Source organism: Leptodactylus fuscus, chromosome 6 (assembly GCF_031893055.1).
Source record: "Leptodactylus fuscus isolate aLepFus1 chromosome 6, aLepFus1.hap2, whole genome shotgun sequence".
In the NCBI taxonomy this organism is placed as follows: Eukaryota; Metazoa; Chordata; class Amphibia; order Anura; family Leptodactylidae; genus Leptodactylus; species Leptodactylus fuscus.
The window spans coordinates 57,476,759-57,494,677 of NC_134270.1; the positions used below are offsets into that span (position 1 = coordinate 57,476,759).

At 44.7% G+C, this 17,919-nt stretch overlaps 1 protein-coding gene across 7 annotated transcripts in view; it reads left to right on the forward strand.

Moving 5' to 3' along the window:
• GRAMD1B (GRAM domain containing 1B) overlaps window positions 1-17,919 on the forward strand; it is a 193,296-nt gene that overhangs the window by 87,340 nt on the left and 88,037 nt on the right. Inside the window, exon 2 of one of the 7 annotated variants that reach the window (XM_075280033.1) lies at window positions 480-523. The exons of the other annotated variants lie outside the window; for them this stretch is intronic. Within the exon in view, the coding sequence (XP_075136134.1) occupies window positions 507-523 (17 nt within the window). The 5' untranslated portion in view covers window positions 480-506. The remainder of the gene's footprint in view (window positions 1-479; window positions 524-17,919) is intronic. 7 annotated transcript variants of the gene reach the window in all.

Consider the following 17,919-nt stretch of genomic DNA (forward strand, 5'->3'; position numbering starts at 1 on the left):
CTGCCTGCTCACCTCCACATCTGTGTTCTCTGCTAGCAAAATGCCCTCTAGTGGCAAAATATAATGGAGCTGGCCACATAATCTAATCCTGTGCTTATTTACGTATCTGCTACGTAAGTAAAGAGGCCAAATCTGTGGAGGAATGGTTTGTGGTGAATATTCAGATCATTACTGTATTGCAATGGATAGATTGCAAAAATCATACAGTATCAAAAATAAATAGTATCAAAAAATGGATCTCATTACGCTTTTGACGCTGAGTTTACTGACTGCTTCCATGTAGTATGGCTATATATAGTCGATGCCTTTAGAAAACCCACAAGCTCATACCCTTTCATTGTGCCCATCTATCCCTCACGTCTACAAACTACCTACGTACTGCTACACAGATGGCTGCCCCTACACATGGTCTCTCTCAGGTTCAGGTCATGACTTGCTCACCTGATACACCTCTCTTTCAAATGGTTGTTTACTGATAGGCCAAGTACACGGCATGGAACCGGCTGATGTGGTTACAGCAAAGGTAGGATGGAAATGCTGCTCAGCTCCCTGTGCGTAAGTGACTTCTTCCTCCAGAATGAATCCATGCTTCTGAATGCAAGGCAGGGGAGCTGAGGGCTGTAGCCCATCACATGTGCCTGCCCGCACCCCTTTAAAGTAGCACGTCCCCTTTTTCTCTTACCCCTATATGCCTGTGCGCTTGTAAAGCAACACTGCATGAACTAAAAATGTCATATTTCTATGGGTCAGCCACAGATGTTATGTCATACAGTAGGTAATGGTGCAACCATCTGCAGTTCAACAATATTCTGTACCCAGGACCTAAGATGGCCATAGATGTAAAGATTTCCCTCATTGGGAGTTTTGGGATGTGCGTACAGAAATGTCTCCCTCATTGTAGCGGATCATGTATTGTTTTTCCAATGCTGGTGGAACTGATGTGGCTATATTAATCTTCAATGACTGTAAATCTGCTCATATTGTAAAAGATAATCTGTATGTCTATGGCTGTCTTTATACTTTGTGTGGCCAGAGATCAGCTGTCTCCTATTAATGTAATTTTGGTAGACTCCAAAATGGTTGACATTTCTGTTCAGAATATCCAACATGTCGTGTTAATAAAATTGAAATTTTAACTCTAAGGCTCCGTTCCCACGGAGTAACGCGCCACGCATTCAGACACGTATACACGTGTCAGAGTGTGAGCGCTCAAAACAGATCCCATTCACTTCAATGTGTGCCGGCTCACTCGAGCTACACATTGAAATCAATGGGTTAAAAAGCCTCCCATTGATTTCAATATGTAGCGCCCGTAAGCTGGCACACATTGAAGTGAATGGGATCTGTTTTGAGCGATCACACTCTGACACGTATTTACGTGTCTGAATGCGTGGCGTGTTACTCCACGGGGAACGGAGACAAAAACTGCAAAACCTTATCCATCTGCCAGAACCACTGGGATCTGTGACTGGAGCATCAAGCTTACTATATCAGAAATGCAGCATAACCTATCAGATGGAGACTGGAGCTGATAATGGGACAGACATTGCTGGTGCTGTCTATAATCTGTCAAAAAGATCTAAAGATATTTGTATGAAAGTAAGAATGTTTTCAAAAATACAAGTGTTAATAGTTAATTTAGAAAAATAAACACAAAGTGAATGAGCAAAAGGAGAAAAATCTAATTCAAAACAATATTAGGTGTGCCCTCCCTATGCCTTCAAAACAGCATCAGTTCTTCTAGGTACACTTGGCGCACACAGTTTTATCGAGGTTGTCCAAGATAAACCGTTTTGGCAAGGAAGCCTCGGAGGGTGAAGAAAAAAAAAAGAAAAACCATACTCTTCTGGTGGAATCCTGCCACACGTGGAATAAGGAAAGGAACCGAGATGTCATGTACAATCGTCTCCTGGGAAGTCCCATCTCCTTTTCTTCAGTCGCTGATTGGCCACCGTGGTCTCGTGTGGTGGGGACTTCTGCCGGAAGAAGCACTGGGAGCAACAGCACTGGATCGTGGTGGCTGTGTTTTTTTTTGTTTGCCACCCCCCCCTTCCTTTGTTTGTCCTTCTGCAGAATAATTTGGAGCCACTTGGATACCTTCTTGGTATTACATGATGGATAAGAATCTGCTTGTATTTCTAAGGGGGCGTTCACACTACCGTCGGTGTCCGACATGTAGTGTCCGCTCCTAGTGTCCGCTCAAAATCTGTCACGGACACTAGGAGCGGACACTAGATGTGTCCGTGACACCTGTCATTCACTTGAATGGGCATCGGGTGCGTTCTTTTGCACTCCATGCCCGTCCTTCCCTGTCCGCAAGAGAAGATGTCCGACTTCTCAAGCGGACAGAAAAACCCTGCATGCAGGGTTCCTCTGTCCGCTTGAGAAGTCGGACATCTTCTCTTGCGAACAGGGAAGGACGGGCACGGAGTGCAAAAGAACGCACCCGATGCCCATCCAAGTGAATGACAGGTGTCACGGACACATCTAGTGTTCGCTCCTAGTGTCCGTGACAGATTTTGAGCGGACACTACATGTCGAACACCGACGGTAGTGTGAACGCTCCCTAAGCATTGAGGATATCCATTAAAGTTTTTTTCCTGATACTTTCTTAAACTTTCCTTAACATAGATCATGAGTTGAATATGTGTGGGAATCTGATACTCAGGAAAACCCCATCATTTATTAGCTGTTTGAAGCTGCAGGGGCGTTCCTCACATATCAGCTGTTTGAAGCTCCCTGAGCGCCACTTTCCACTTCACAGTCCACGCAGTGCCATATTCATCGGTCTCATGGCCTGATTGCTACTCGGTCACATTCAAGTGAATGGACTGAGCTGCAATGCCAAGTGTACTGCATACACAAATGTACAGTGCAGTGGTTTGTAAGTACTGAAGATACTGCAGCCACTTCAAATAGCTGATCAGCTGGGGGGCCCTGGTGTTAAATCCCACCTTCTGACCTATCCTTACAAACAGCCAATTTCATTACAAAAACAATCTTCAGCATAAAGAAGAATAAGGAGTCCTGGAAGTGGCAAAACTGCTCCCACAGAGCCAGACACCTGATCTCAACATCATCAAGTCTATCTGGGATTACTTGAAAAGACAAAAGGATATGAGCAAGCCTACATCCACAGAAGATCTGTGATTAGTTCTCCAAGATGTTTGAAACAACCTTCCTGCCGATCTCCTTCAAAAACTCTGAGCAAGTGTACCTAGAAGAATTAATGCTGTTTTTTGAAGGCAATGTGTGATTACACCAAATAATGTTTTTATTTTACATTTCTCTTTTATTTAATCCCATTACATTTTGTTAATTTACAAATATAAACTATTAGCACTTCTACTCTGCACAGTTCTGTTTAATGGGATAGTGCTGAAATACCAATAATACAAAACGTACAGCATTCTGAGTAGTGCATCTAATGTAAATTGTGTACGAGCATCATACCTCCTCATTGGTGGTGGCGAAAGTCAGACCCTCACCAGTCTAAAATTGGTGGCTGTCTAGTTTTATTTATTTTTTTATTTTCTTGAGTGAAAGTTTTTATACAGATGTATGTATGTATGTGTATATATATATATATATATATATATATATATATATATATAATATTTTTTTTTTAAAGAAACACTTCATTACCAAAAATGTTTTGCATCCTCTGAAAATGAGTCTGTGTGGAGTGTAAAGTTGGTGAATATATTACTTGCTGCTTTATTGTGAAGTTACATACTTCATTCTGGAGCCCTTTCTCAGCTCCATTGACGCACATAGTTTGACCTCCTTTCTCTACACAAGTTACTATCAATGCAAGTCTATTAGAGCATCTGTTTTACTCCCACAGACCTGCACTGATGGTTTAACCTTCTCTGCATACAGGAAAGACTGTGTGCATCAGAGAAGCAGAGAGTTCAGTGCTTCAGTGGGGAGCATATAAGTTCACAATGTGGATGTTAGAAACATATTCAGTAATAATACTCTACACACAGTCTCATTTTTAAATGAGGGGGAAAAATAACATTGCAGGAGTGAAAGATACCTGAAGACAATTCAAGAATCACGCGTGAAAGGCTGTGTTAACATGATTCTGTTTTGATCAGTATTCTACATCAATATTCGTAGGAAAAAGGCAGTAGAGGAGGCTACAATGCAAATAGAGAATACAATGGAAAGATTTTATTTTATTTGTTCCCCTCTTGATTTTGGCTACTCATATTGATGAACTTGTTCCCACCATATATTAGAATTGGGATGTTGATGTCCTAAAAAAGCGCTATTGACCTCCATTATCACCAAATATGACTACTGTTATTGCTTGATATGGACAGATGCGGACCAGATATGTAATCTTAAAATGTTCCTCTAACAGCTGCCCCTCTCACCCCAGGTGTTTCTAGAGAAAGTCATGTGCTTGGTGAAGCAGACCTTCATGCAATGTTTTACTAATTACTTAGAGACGCTCTGCTGGGTTTGTCTGGCTTTAATAATATGCACTTGCTCCATTTTGATCTGCATGTTAGTAATTGAATAATCCAGTGTTTCCCTGCATGTCAGAAACACATTAAAGGGGTATTCCCATTGCCTAAAGTGATTGAATATTGCTAGGATATATTATGATCACTGGGGCTTTCACATCTTGGACCTCTACTGATCCTAAGTATGATGGGACTTTAGTGCCAATTGAGTTTGGCAGCCCCTATTTTTCCTGCCATTGGTGCTCCAGACACCTGGCTGTGCAGGGAACTGAAGTTGGCTGCATTTACTAATAGTGAAAACAGTGAAGGGGTCACAGCAATGGATAAGTGCCGCAACCCCTTTATTTATTGTTGAGGGTCCCAGAAGTCAGACCCCACCAATCATATCCTAGTGATATCGGTTACATTATAAGGTGGTAATACCCCATCAACCCTTATGGTTTGCATCATAGGATTTCTCATTCTAGCATGAATCACTGTCTGATCAGAACTGAACTTGTCAAGAACCAGAACTGTTGTGTTTATACATGGTTCTAGTCTGCGACCAGTTTGTAGATGGGTAATGGAAGTTGATACTGTATCTTCAGTTCTGTTATTTTATGTGAAATCCTTGGTATGGATTAGACCAGGGATAGGCGATGACTTTGTTACACTCGTACCTCCTAAACTTTGGAAATACATAAAGCTTACCATAGATTAGTGACTTTAGACAGCCAAGTGTAAAAAAAAAAAAAAAAGTCATTTAACGTTGGTCTGAAAAGGTTGGTGTATTGAATGTCCTCTCTAAACTATAATATAATATAGGTTCTATACTTGTATAAAGATTGCAACAATGAACAGATTAATCTTGATGATTCTATTAAACTGACTGTCCAGTAACCTGACTGGCCAGTCATTATCGGGCCACCTTGGAGTGGTGGGTCAAATGATGAAGATTAGTACTTGCCTCTATTCACCTGGACCATTCTGGACATACGATCTTAGATGACTGCCTCTCACCTGTTTTGCAGTTTTGAGGTAGGCGATAGTCTGAAAGGTTCTCACAAGACGAGGATGCGAGGGCCAAGTGTCCCATAGTATATCAGCCCTGACAACATATCTAAAGTGTTTCACACTAGACTTACTTTTTGCCTGTACAACTTCTATACTGTTGTTTAGATGTAATCCCAAAGGTCTACCCTTGGGGGTTGATGCTGAGCAGCATTTATATACTCCTGTAGCTGAGTGTCAGTGTCCTGTGATAGTTGTACATGTCATCTCTTGACATATTAAGAGTGTGAACTGTTTATCCTGCTTTGTGACCGGCAGTGGTACATATGGATTGTGTATCTTATACCTAATTGTCATGGGAGCGGTTGAGTACCTGACGCTCTATACTTATCAATAGCAGACAGGAAGCCTTGCAGCTTGGGGATTCAGTGTGCCGTTGGTGGGATTATTTTGCCGAGTCCAGCCCTTATTAATGCTCTGCTGATTGCCACAAAAACAAGACTTGTTTTGCTAACGCAGAGTAATGTGACTCTTCTCAATCTGCTAATGTCATCATCACAGCTCTCCTCCCATTTACATGTAGCGGATGGACAGAGATCATCCCCACATTCCCCCTAAGGGTGCTATGACTATGAATATGCACTATTCAGATTCCTTGTTTTACAATATCCACATGTAACATAATGTACTGATTGTTAGCACCCGGAAAACTATTGTTGCACGTGTGTTGTGCTCCACTACCCACTCTCAAAAATGAAAATATACTTGTTTTTGTTTTCTTACTTTTCAATATTAATGATCTTTTATGTATGTACATTACCATATTATAGTTCTATGCTGTCTGATCTGTAATATGGTATCCAGGCAAGTCTATTGGCCAATTCTAGTAATAGATGAAGTTGAATGAAGACACAGGTCCATCAAATCCATCCTATATCCATCGCTACAGTGTTGATACAGAGGAAGACAAAAAGTCCTTCCCAACTCCAAATTTGGCAATTGGCATAAAACCCAGGATCAACTTGTCCTCACCAAAAACCTAGAACTCCTAATATTTTCCTGTTCATGAATGGCATCCAGGCCCTTTTTAAACTTGCACAATGAATCCACCATCACCACATTGTGTGACAGAGACCTCCATAGTCTCACTGCTCTTACAGTAGAGAATCCCTGTCTATGCTGCTAGTGAAATGTTCTCTCCTCCAGACGTAGAGGATGTCCCCTTGTCATTGTCACCAGCCTAGGAGCAAAAAGATCTTTAGAAAGTTCTTTGTGCTTTCCCTTCATGTATTTGTACATTGTTATTAGGTCTCCCCATAGCCGTCATTTTTCTAAATTGAATAAATCCAAGTTTATCATTGCAGTCCAATCCACCCATTCCCCTTTATGATATTGGTCGCCCTTCTCTGCACTGTCTGTAGTTCTACAATGTCCTTCTTGTACACTGGGGCCAAAGTTGTATGCAATAGTATATAAGTGGCCACAGTAGTTATTTCTATGGAGGTGTAACTTTATTCCTGTCATGAGTATATATACCTCTTTTAAGGCATCTCATAATGACAACCAAACTGCGTCAGAATCTGTTGACTTAGATTTTTTTGTCTGGTTCCTATAGCCCTATGGTAGTAAAAGCATTTGTGGATTTTTTTATTTTTTTATTTTTTTTTTATAGAATGAAGTGCATACCCTGGCATGGCAGCTCTTGAACCTAGTATTGCAATTTTTTTTACACACAAACACCCAAGTTTTAGCAACGGCATTGATAAACATGGATGTTACACATTGGGACTCTGAAAGGTGCAGAGTCCACCACATGGAAAGAGAGGAACTGCAGTACCAGCAACTTGGAAAGGAGCACATTTAGACTTCTGCACCATTGGATGAGTGCACACATACTGTTGTCTCTTCGAAATTGCTTTGGTGATCAATTGCTGATACAATGACTGACTAGGAGGTGGAAGAAGAGCAGGAGCTCCAGGACTGGCAGATGATGGGAAGGACATACAGCTTCCTTCGGCTGAGGTGGTAGAGCGTTGACTGCCTGAAATGGGGTGCGTGCCACTGTGTAATGCTGTGGCAGGCAGGACCACCACATTGGAGCCACAGTTCTCCTAAGCCACTCTATGGTGACGCTGCATGTTGATGCAGGGCTGTGGTGCCAACATTGGCAACCTGGCCACACTTCACCTTCTAACCACAGATTCGAAATATGGCAGTGGTGGCTTAACAATAAACTGCCACACCGCCAAGTAGGTAATTTTACACCCAACACTCCGCACTGACTGACTGCTACCGCCACTGCCTCCGTGAACCCCTGCACCACTGATTTCCCAGCAAGTAGGCTCCTGAGAAGTGGGCGATCTACCCGGTCACGTTTGACTCTCGACAACCCACTGATGCCACCCTATTCTCCCTATAATGATGAAGCCCCTTCATCACCGGACTCCCAATTACATCATCATTGAGTACCGTCTGCACGTCACTGATATCCTCCTCAACAGTCTCTGAGCCAGGAGCCTGAACGCTTGCAACACAGCTCCCATGCCACTCTCCTCATGGCTATTTGCTCGCCTACCGGAGGAAGCGGCGAATGTCTCCTCCAGATCTTGGCTGGGCAGTAGCTGCTGACTGTTCTCTAGTAGCTCGTCCTCACTGTATAGTGAATTTGAGCCCACAGCATAGAGTTCTTTTCTGGCTGAGAGAACAGAAAAGGACAAAGGCAGATTGAGGACAGGTAAGGGCACAGGGCCTGCTCCCAGGCCATGCCAACTAAAGGTTGTGTCTGACGAACCCACCAACTCTTGGATGGGGAGTGTTTGATGTGATTTGGAATGAAGTGGATGACTGAATCAACCATTCTAGAATTGCTGGGTTGCTAGTCAAGACACAACTGCTAGCTGACACTGGTACCTCAGGCCTCTGTAAGTGACCCCTGCTGCCACGTCCCTTACTCTGCTGCGACCTGTGTCTGTGCCAGAAAAATTTAGGCCTGTGCCCTTCTTGTGCAGTACCTGTCGTTTCCCTGTTTGATTGACATAGTTAGATCAAATAAGTAAATGAAAAGGAAATTAATGCAGGACAAAAAGACCTGAAATTTTTCTCCCTTCAACACAGAATGGCTAATAAGCCACTTATTTTTCCCCACTAATAAACGTCAAGAAAAGGCTTTACAACATATAACTGCACCACACAAGGACTAATAAGACCCCAATAATTTGAATTACACAGGACAGGTATGAGCTATTGTGAACCTGCAATGAGCAGCAGTATAATGGCAGTCAGTGCAGCAAGGTACAGGGGGATTGTTCCTATTACCCAGGCTGCAAACACCCCAAATGAACCCTGTTCTGTTTCAATACTCTGTATAAATTCCTCCCTATCCTTTCCCTAAACTTCTAATGCTCTTTCCCTGAACTTCGATTGAGCAAACTATCAGTTTTCAAGTATTGTCTACCACTTTCTCTAGCGCCTGCTGACATTTCTCCCTGCACTAAGTACACTGGAAAATGCCTGAATCAAAGGCGTAGGGCAGGAGTCCTCAAACTGCGGCCCAAGGGCCACATGCGGCCCGCCAAGCAATTCTGTCTGGCCCCGCCGACAACGCTGGCAGGCGTGCATTTATAATGAAGCTCCTGGGGAGCTTGGGCCAGGCCATGGAGCCAGGGGCGGATCCAGGGCCGGGTGAGCGCGGGCCCCGCGCTTAGCGGGGCCCCGCGGCCCGGCCCTAACAAAATGGTCCCGGTCAGCTCGGCATAGTCGGGCAAGTGCCGGGGCCCACAGAGCCTCTGGGGGCCCCCCGGCACTTGCCTGTCACGATTTCAGCTCATCGGCGTCCGTCCGCCGATGAGCTGAATACATACGCGATTAAAGCAGGAGCTGTGAGATCAGCTCTTGCTTTAAAGCTCCGGCCCGGCTTGCGTGTGTAGGCGCAATGACGTCATCACATCGCGCCTACACACGCAAGCCGGGCCGGAGCTAAGCAGGAGCTGAGGTCATAGCTCCTGCTTTAATCGCGTATGTGACTGGAGAGAGGAGCGTCGGGGGAACGATGGAAGGTGAGTGATAGAAGGTGAGTGTAAGTGTTTGTTTTGTATTAATTATTAAGGTGGACCATAATAAAGGGGAGGGGGGAACGGCATGACACTGGGGAAGATGAAGGGGGTGGGGAGAGAACAGCATGAAACTGGGGACAGAGATGGAGGGGGCCCAATGAAACTGGGGGCAAATGAAGGGGAGGGGGGAACAGCATGACACTGGGGAAGATGAAGGGGGTGGGGAGAGAACGGCATGAAACTGGGGACAGAGATGGAGGGGGCCCAATGAAACTGGGGGCAAATGAAGGGGAGGGGGGAACGGCATGACACTGGGGCAGAGACGGGGGACATTAAACTGTGGGCAGATGAAGGGGGAGAACGTGATGAAACTGGGGACAGAGATGGAGGGGGGGACATGAAACTGGGGGCAGAGGAAGGGTGTATATGAAACTGGGGGAGAGATGGAGGGGGGGCATATAATTTATGGGTGACTGTAGGAGGATTATACTGTGTGGGAGCACATGATAAATGAATGAGAATGGGTGGAATCAACATAAAAGTGGGTGGAGCCAAATTTGCTGTGGCACGCAGAGCGCGCCGCACATTTTACCCCTCTTTCTACTCTTTAAAAATTGGGAGGTATGGTGTTGGTGACGCCACACTCCTGCATGACGTCACTCGCTTCATCTGCGACGCACAGTGTCTTGACTCCCCCGCCTCCTTTACAAGGGGGCCCACTGAGGCTCTGTCGCCCAAGGGCCCATAAAAACCTGGAGCCGGCCCTGGGTCAGCATGTCCCGATTTCAACTCATCGGCGTCCTACAGACGCCGATGAGCTGAATACATAGGCGTTTAAAGCAGGAGCTGTCACAGCTCAGCTCCTGTTTTAACGCTGAGCTCCGGCATTTGTAGTCGCGATGTGATGACGTCACATCGCGCCTACAATATGTGTATGAGGGAGAGAGCCGCGGGGGAACGAGGAAAGGTGAGCGCGCGCGCACGCGCGCGCGCGTGTGTGTGTGTGTGTGTGTGAGAACAGCATGACACTGGGGCAGATGGAGGGGGAGAGAACAGCATGACACTGGGGCAGATGAAGGGGGGAGAATGGCATGACACTGGGGGAGAAAACAGCATGACACTGGGGCAAATGAAGGGGGGGGGGGAGAACGGCATGACCCTGGGGCAGATGAAGGGGGAGAAAACAGCATGACACTGGGGCAAATGAAGGGGGGGGGGAGAACGGCATGAACCTGGGGCAGATGAAGGGGGGAGAACGGCATGACACTGGGGCAAATGAAGGGGAAGAGAACAGCATGACACTGGGGCAGATGAAGCGGGGAGAACGGCATGACACTGGGGCAGATGGAGGGGGAGAACAGCATGACACTGGGGTGGATGGAGGGGGGAGAACAGCATGACACTGGGGCAGATGAAGGGGCGAGAACAGCATGACACTGGGGCAAATGAAGGGGGGAGAATGGCATGACATTGGGGCAGATAAAGGGGGGGAGAATGGCATGACATTGGGGCAGATGAAGGGGAGGAGAATGGCATGACATTGGGACAGATGAAGGGGGGAGAACGGCATGACACTGGGGCAGAGACGGGGGGGACATGAAACTGTGGGCAGATAAAGGGGTAGAATGGCATTAAACTGGGGACATAGATAGAGGGGGGGGCATGAAACTAGGGTTAGATGAAGGGTGTATATGAAAATGGGGGAGAGATGGAGGGGGGACATATAATTTACGGGTGACTGTAGGAGGATTATACTGTGTAGAATCACATGAAAAATGAATGAGAATGGGCGGAGTCAACATAAAAGTGGGCTGGGCCTAATTTTCTGCGGCGTGCTGCGCGTAGGGCCCCGTCAAAGTCAATTGCCCAGGGCCCCGCAAACCCTGGATCCGCCACTGCATGGAGCGCACTTCACTTTACCTATTGGAGGGCACCGCTCCCGATGTCTGTGTGACCTGCTCTGCCTCCGGCCCACTGTTTAAAAAGTTTGAGGACCCCTGGCATAGGGTATTTATAGGGCTGTGATGTCACAGGGCTGGCTGGCTGCTGATTGGCTGCACGCAAGGCATTGTGGGGGAGTACCTTGCCCCATGTCCCAACATGTGCAATAGCAATTTTAGGTAAAAATGTGATTCGTTACCATGAAGCATAAGGAAATAAGGATTCGATTTGAATATTTCCTGAAATTCGGATCAAATTCCCCACCATACCTTCAATTAGCTCATCTCTAGTGATCATATAAGAAGGTTGGATCCATCTACACTGAATCCTAAAATCTCCCCAGCATGGACTCCCCCCTACAGTAATGTGGTAATCCTTCCATACGGAACATACCTGGTCTAATCCTCTCCTGAGCATGGGCATCATGGTCTATCACCATCCTCTGAGCAGATCCTGAAGCGTCAGGTCTACTTATGCGCTTGCTACCGTTGTGATGTAACTGTGTTCAGGTGATGTCATAATCTCCTCAGAATTCCAGTGCAAAAGATCAATCTTATTTGCATATCCAGTAAAGGTCAACTTCATTTGCATATAATACTGAGAATATTATGTGTTTTAAATCCTGGAAACCCCTTTAATAATACTTAGTCCTGGCCTAGAATATCTTTATCGTATCACATTCTCTTTCATAGCCCTGATTTTGAAAATGTAGAACAAGTCTGATATATATAGAACTTTCTGTAAGATAGAACATGAGACGTCAGTGCAGAGCCCTGTGATTGGATAAAAGCAGAACGGCCTTTGATGACTTTTATACAGGTTAAAGGGCTGCAAGGTAACATATATGAACTGTAATAATATCTGTAGAGAAATTGATGGAACCATACCCGATAATGGCATTGAAATCAATCTGACTATACTGTGTACCATATTCATATCCAAAGCAGAGACTCTGACAAATAGAAGATTGACCCCATCTGTAGACAACTGTTTGGGGTTTCTCCTTCCTCTAGAGATGATGTCTGCTTCATCAATCACGTAGTGTAATGACGTATAATGTCATAATGTCATATATACTGTATAATGTAACATATAACATAATGTCATATATATATATATATATATATATATATATATATATATCCCACAGCGGCCCCTGCAGCCTACATTATGCCCCACAGTGGCACAATAGACTGTGGGGCATAAGAGAGGTTGCAGGGGCAACAGTGGACCCTTAAAGCTCTATTATTATACTCAGGGGTCTTTTCAGACCCCCAAGTATAATAATCGGAGCCCCAGGGGAGATGAGAGAACATAATAAAAAATGTTACTCACCTTTTCGGGATCCGATTTAGCAGAGCCGAGTATGCACACTCGGCACACGGTGTAGTTGAGCAGAACTGGCTCAGCACTGCTAAGTCTCTGCATTCGCATAGGAATGCATTGGCCAGCCTTCGGCCAATCAGCGCTGGCTCTGCCGGAGGAGGCGGAGTCTAAGGTCGGACCTGAATGGAGACTGGTGTGGAGCGATCTTAGACTCCGCCTCCTCCAGCAGAGCCAGCGCTGATTGGTCGAGTTCCGTACTCTGGCCAATCAGCGCTGTCCAATGCATTCCTATTGGAAAAAGTTTCTGTCACAAAAATCACAATTACACACCCGATAGAGCCCCAAAAAGTTATTTTTAATAACATTCCTACCTAAATAAAGGTTATCCTTAGCTATCCCTGCCTGTACAGCTATCCCTGTCTCATAGTCACAAAGTTCACATTCTCATATGACCCGGATTTGAAATCCACTATTCGTCTAAAATGGAGGTCACCTGATTTCGGCAGCCAATGACTTTTTCCGATTTTTTTCGATGCCTCCGGTGTCGTAGTTCCTGTCCCACCTCCCCTGCGCTGTTATTGGTGCAAAAAAAGCGCCAGGGAAGGTGGGAGGGGAATCAAATTTTTTTGGAGTTTGCCACGTGATGTTCGATTCGAATCGAACACATCGAACAGCCTGATATCCGATCGAACATGTGTTCTATAGAACACTGTTCGCTCATCTCTATCTTCTACCATAGTGTTATGTGAAAAAAGAGAATCAGCTGTTTTATATGACATCAGAAACCAATTTCTACATTTCACAATGTCTGATATGACTGAAGTGATGTTCCACAAACCACATTTTATTTTCACTGTTCACAGTGAGAAGCCGAATTTCACAGAAAAGAGCCTAAAATTAGTTACAAATGTATATTACAAAATGCATTAATGACACAAATACTGCAAGAAAATCAAAGGGTATGTTCACACAGAGTTTTTTGTAGGTGGATTTTTGCCGCAAAATCCGCCTGCAAAAAAGGCTCCCATTCATTTGAATAGGAGCCTTTTGCTTTTTTTCTCACTAGTTGCATTTTTTTTTTCTGCTAGTGGGAAAAAGATGCAAGATGCCCCCTTTTTTCCACGGCTGAGACAGCCACAGTGTCCGCGGCGTGAGACTTCCTCCAGATTAGGCCTGAATGAATGGGACTGAATGCCGGTGCACTGCATCGGCAGCCCGTCGCACCTAGCCACACGGAGAGTTCACACAGTGGAATTTGGTTTTCGCCATTTAATACCTTTCTTTAATACCTGGATTGGTGTGGGGCTTATCCATCTGACTTCCACTGAACATAAAGTGATCAAAGTAACCCCAGAAATATTTCATAAATAATAGTTACAGAAATAATACTTTAATCCAGTTTAGTATGAAGTCCATTCATTTCCTTTTTAGGTAGTTAATGGATGATCCACACACTTCTCGTGAAGATCACAGTTCAAAAGTCCAAGTACATCACCCAAACACTTGAGTAGGGTAGAATATTAAGAGGGATTGTGAGCACGAAATGTTATGAGGATTCCAAATAGATAATGTATTAACGGCCTACAGACTGGCATCCAGTGGATATATTATTATTTGGGTGGTTTCTGTACTTTGACTATGTGTGGATCTCTAATTCTGGCCATAAACAGATAAATGTTTTATTTTTTCCTTAAAGAGGACCTTTCATCAGATTGGGCACAGGCAGTTCTATATACTGCTGGAAAGCTGACAGTGCGCTGAATTCAGCGCACTGTCGGCTTTCCCGATCTGTGCCCGGGGTAAAGCGCTATCGGTCCCGGTACCGTAGCGTTTTAGTGTCAGAAGGGCGTTTCTGACAGTTAGCCAGGGACGCCCTTCTGCCCAGCAGCGCCTATCGCGCTTCACAGTGTGAGCGGGGAGGAACGCCCCCTCCCTCTGCTCACACAGCTCGTCCATAGACGAGTGTTATCAGGGGAGGGAGGGGGCGTTCCTCCCCGCTCCACAGTACAGCGCGATAGGCGCTGCTGGGCAGAAGGGCGTCCCTGGCTAAGTGTCAGAAACGCCCTTCTGACTGTAAAGTGCTACGGTACCGGGACCGATAGCGCTTTACCCCGGGCACAGATCGGGAAAGCCGACAGTGCGCTGAATTCAGCGCACTGTCAGCTTTCCAGCAGTATATAGAACTGCCTGTGCCCAATCTGATGAAAGGTCCTCTGTAAAGGTGTTCTTGCCCCGAAATTGAGTTGTCATACTAATGCACTATGCACAGGATAGATTATAAGTGTGTGTTCTGACACCTGAACCTCACACAGATCATTTGCTCTAGCAGCTTCTGGGAGCAGTGCTAATAGGAGTGGTGCTGCAGTTCATCAGAATCTTCTTACTTGAATAAGATTGGCGAAGCATGTGTTACCCATTCACTAGCATCCTTTGGCATCTAGAACACTTGATGTTTGCAGAGTCTGGGTTTTGGATTCTGGATTAAGACTACAGTATACCGGGCTTATCCAGGCAATGCATACCTCCCTACCATCCCGGATTCAGCAGGGAAGTCTTGGATTTTGCGTGTTAGGCAGTGGGAGGCATGTCTCTCCTGCCAGCAGCTTGATAGTTTGTACATTGAACCTGCTGCCAGCCGCAGAAGCCGGGATGGACTATGTGGGAAGGGGGCAAGGTGCGTAAACTTTTTTTTTTTTGTTTCTTTTGTACATTTAACAGTGGGGGCTACATTGAGAGGGTATTATTGAGTGTAGGAGCCACAATGAGGGAGTATTATACTTTGTGGAGGCCACAATAAGAGGAAATATAGTGTGGGGGCTACAATGAGTGAACATTATAATATTTGGGGTCACAGATCACATGAGCACCAACAGACAATACCATCTATACCTGCAGAGAGGGTTGTGTAAATGTCCTTCTCTGTATTCTCCTAGATATGCTAGTAGACAATATGTACACAGTCAGGGAGACATTAACTGTCATCATCTTCAATATCACTTATATATGAGCAATAACTTGTATAGAACAGTCCATGTAGTTTCATGGACTAAGAACCATTATATAGAGGGTGGTAGATTAAGGTTTCTCCTGGCTACTGTCATAATGAAAGCGCTAGGAGGAAGGGTTCAGGACAGCAGGCGGCCACCTTGGTCCGCAAGTTGTGTATCTGTGGCTTAAAGTATGCCAGAAATCAAGTTTTCATAAATGAATAGTACAAAAAAGAAACACACTTTGCGATAAATGTTATTTAAGAAAAATGCTTCTTTTCCATGTATGTCTTTTTATAGAATCTGTATCCAGAGCGTAGATAGACTGTCAGCCTCACACACTATTGTTTATTCATCAATCACTAGTAGAAGCGGATATGAGAAACTTTGTAATACATCTTGTTAGAAAAAAAATGCTTCTTTCTCCACTACTAAATTTTCTTTCCTCTTCCACCTTCCCACCTAAACTACTCAGTTCATTGCTAATAATCATAAAAGCTTATAGAGGCAGTAAAACCAAATCAGAGAAAGATCCTTATAGATTAAATAAGGGAATTAAAAACTTATAGAAAAACACAGCAAAAATGCTGTGGAAAAAAATTGCAGATTTTTCAACAGCTTTCTTAGCTGTATACTGCAACATGGGGCTCTAGCCTAAGTGCTTCAACCTAAGGCTAAGGCCACACATTGCGGAAGCGCAGCTTTTTTTTTTTTTTTTTAACCAAAGTCAGTATTTTCTATTCCTTTGGGACCCTTGCAGATCAGTGGTTTAAACCAGGAGTAGTGCTCCCTGAGCACTACTTCCACTTCACAAGACGTGAAGTCACATTCATCAGTCACGTAGCCTGTCACCACCCGCCATATGTTGCCTATCACAACTGGTGGAGGAGAAGGCTAGCAGGCAGCGTCAGCACAGGGCTTATCAGATCCAGAAACTAGTATGCAAGGGAGACCATTGCGGAACTTCCAGGAAGGGTTTTGGCAGGTTACTGTATAGAGCCCTGTAAGAGCGGGAGGATTGCAATAGGAGTTCTTGGCTATAAAGACTGCAGATTCTTCTGCATTGTTGTTTTTTTTTTTTTTTTTTTTTTTTTTTTGTTAATCTCGGACAGTTTCTTTATTTCCTGTATCTTAGTTTTATTTACAATAAAATAAGCCATTAAGTATAACTGCTAGTCCTCATCTGTGTCCATCAGTTCCTGCACATTACATGGCCTCATCACAGAAAACCAAGAACAGCATTGTACATTCCTATAGTAGCTATGCTTGGTATCATAGCTCAGCCCATTCATATAAATGGGACCAAGCATAGGTGCTATAAGAATGTACAACTGACTCCTCAAGAGGCTGATTGGTGGTGGTCTGGGGTGTTGACCTCTGCTGATCTTTAATTGATAATCAGTAATTGATGGGTCATCAGTTGGTCAGACTGGAAATTATATATGTTCTAGCCTCTGCTTGCGACTTTGTCTGCGTGTTGTTGGCATCGATGATCCGCCTATATTCAGCAAATTTCTGCCGTTGATGGTTCACCTGCTCCGGCATTTTGGCAGCTCTCAAGCTGTCCTGCTGCTAAACTTGTTCCTTGCGCTGTGCTTGTGATCCGGCATCTCAGCAGCTTGCTGGGACGCCATATAATGAGTGTGTTGTTGAGTGTGTTGTTGGCATCGTCGATCCACCAGCTCCAGCATTTCGGCAGCTCTCAAGATGTCCTGCTGCTGAACTTGTTCCTTGTACCTTGCCCGTGATTGTTTTGGCATTTGAGAAGCTTGCTGGGACGCCATATAATGAGCGTGTTGTTAGCGTCAATAATCCGCCTACTCCGGCATTTTGGCTACTCTAAGAGCCACTTGATGCCTAGCTTGCTCAATCTTCCTCAGCTCCGCTTGAGGAGAACTGTGACTTCTGGCTACCTTCATAGCTTGCGTTTTTTGAGAATCTTACAACAAATTACATTTTATTTTTCCTGACATGTTTAAAATTGGGAAACTGCCAATTTGGATTAAAGGGGTTTTCTCATCTCAGTGTGTCAGCACGCTGCCTGGACTAGATCAGATAATATGCAAATGCTTGTACACAATGGACTGCATGTTATTTGTGTGTTTACATAGAGAGATAACAGACCTGGCTTTATCATCAAATTCC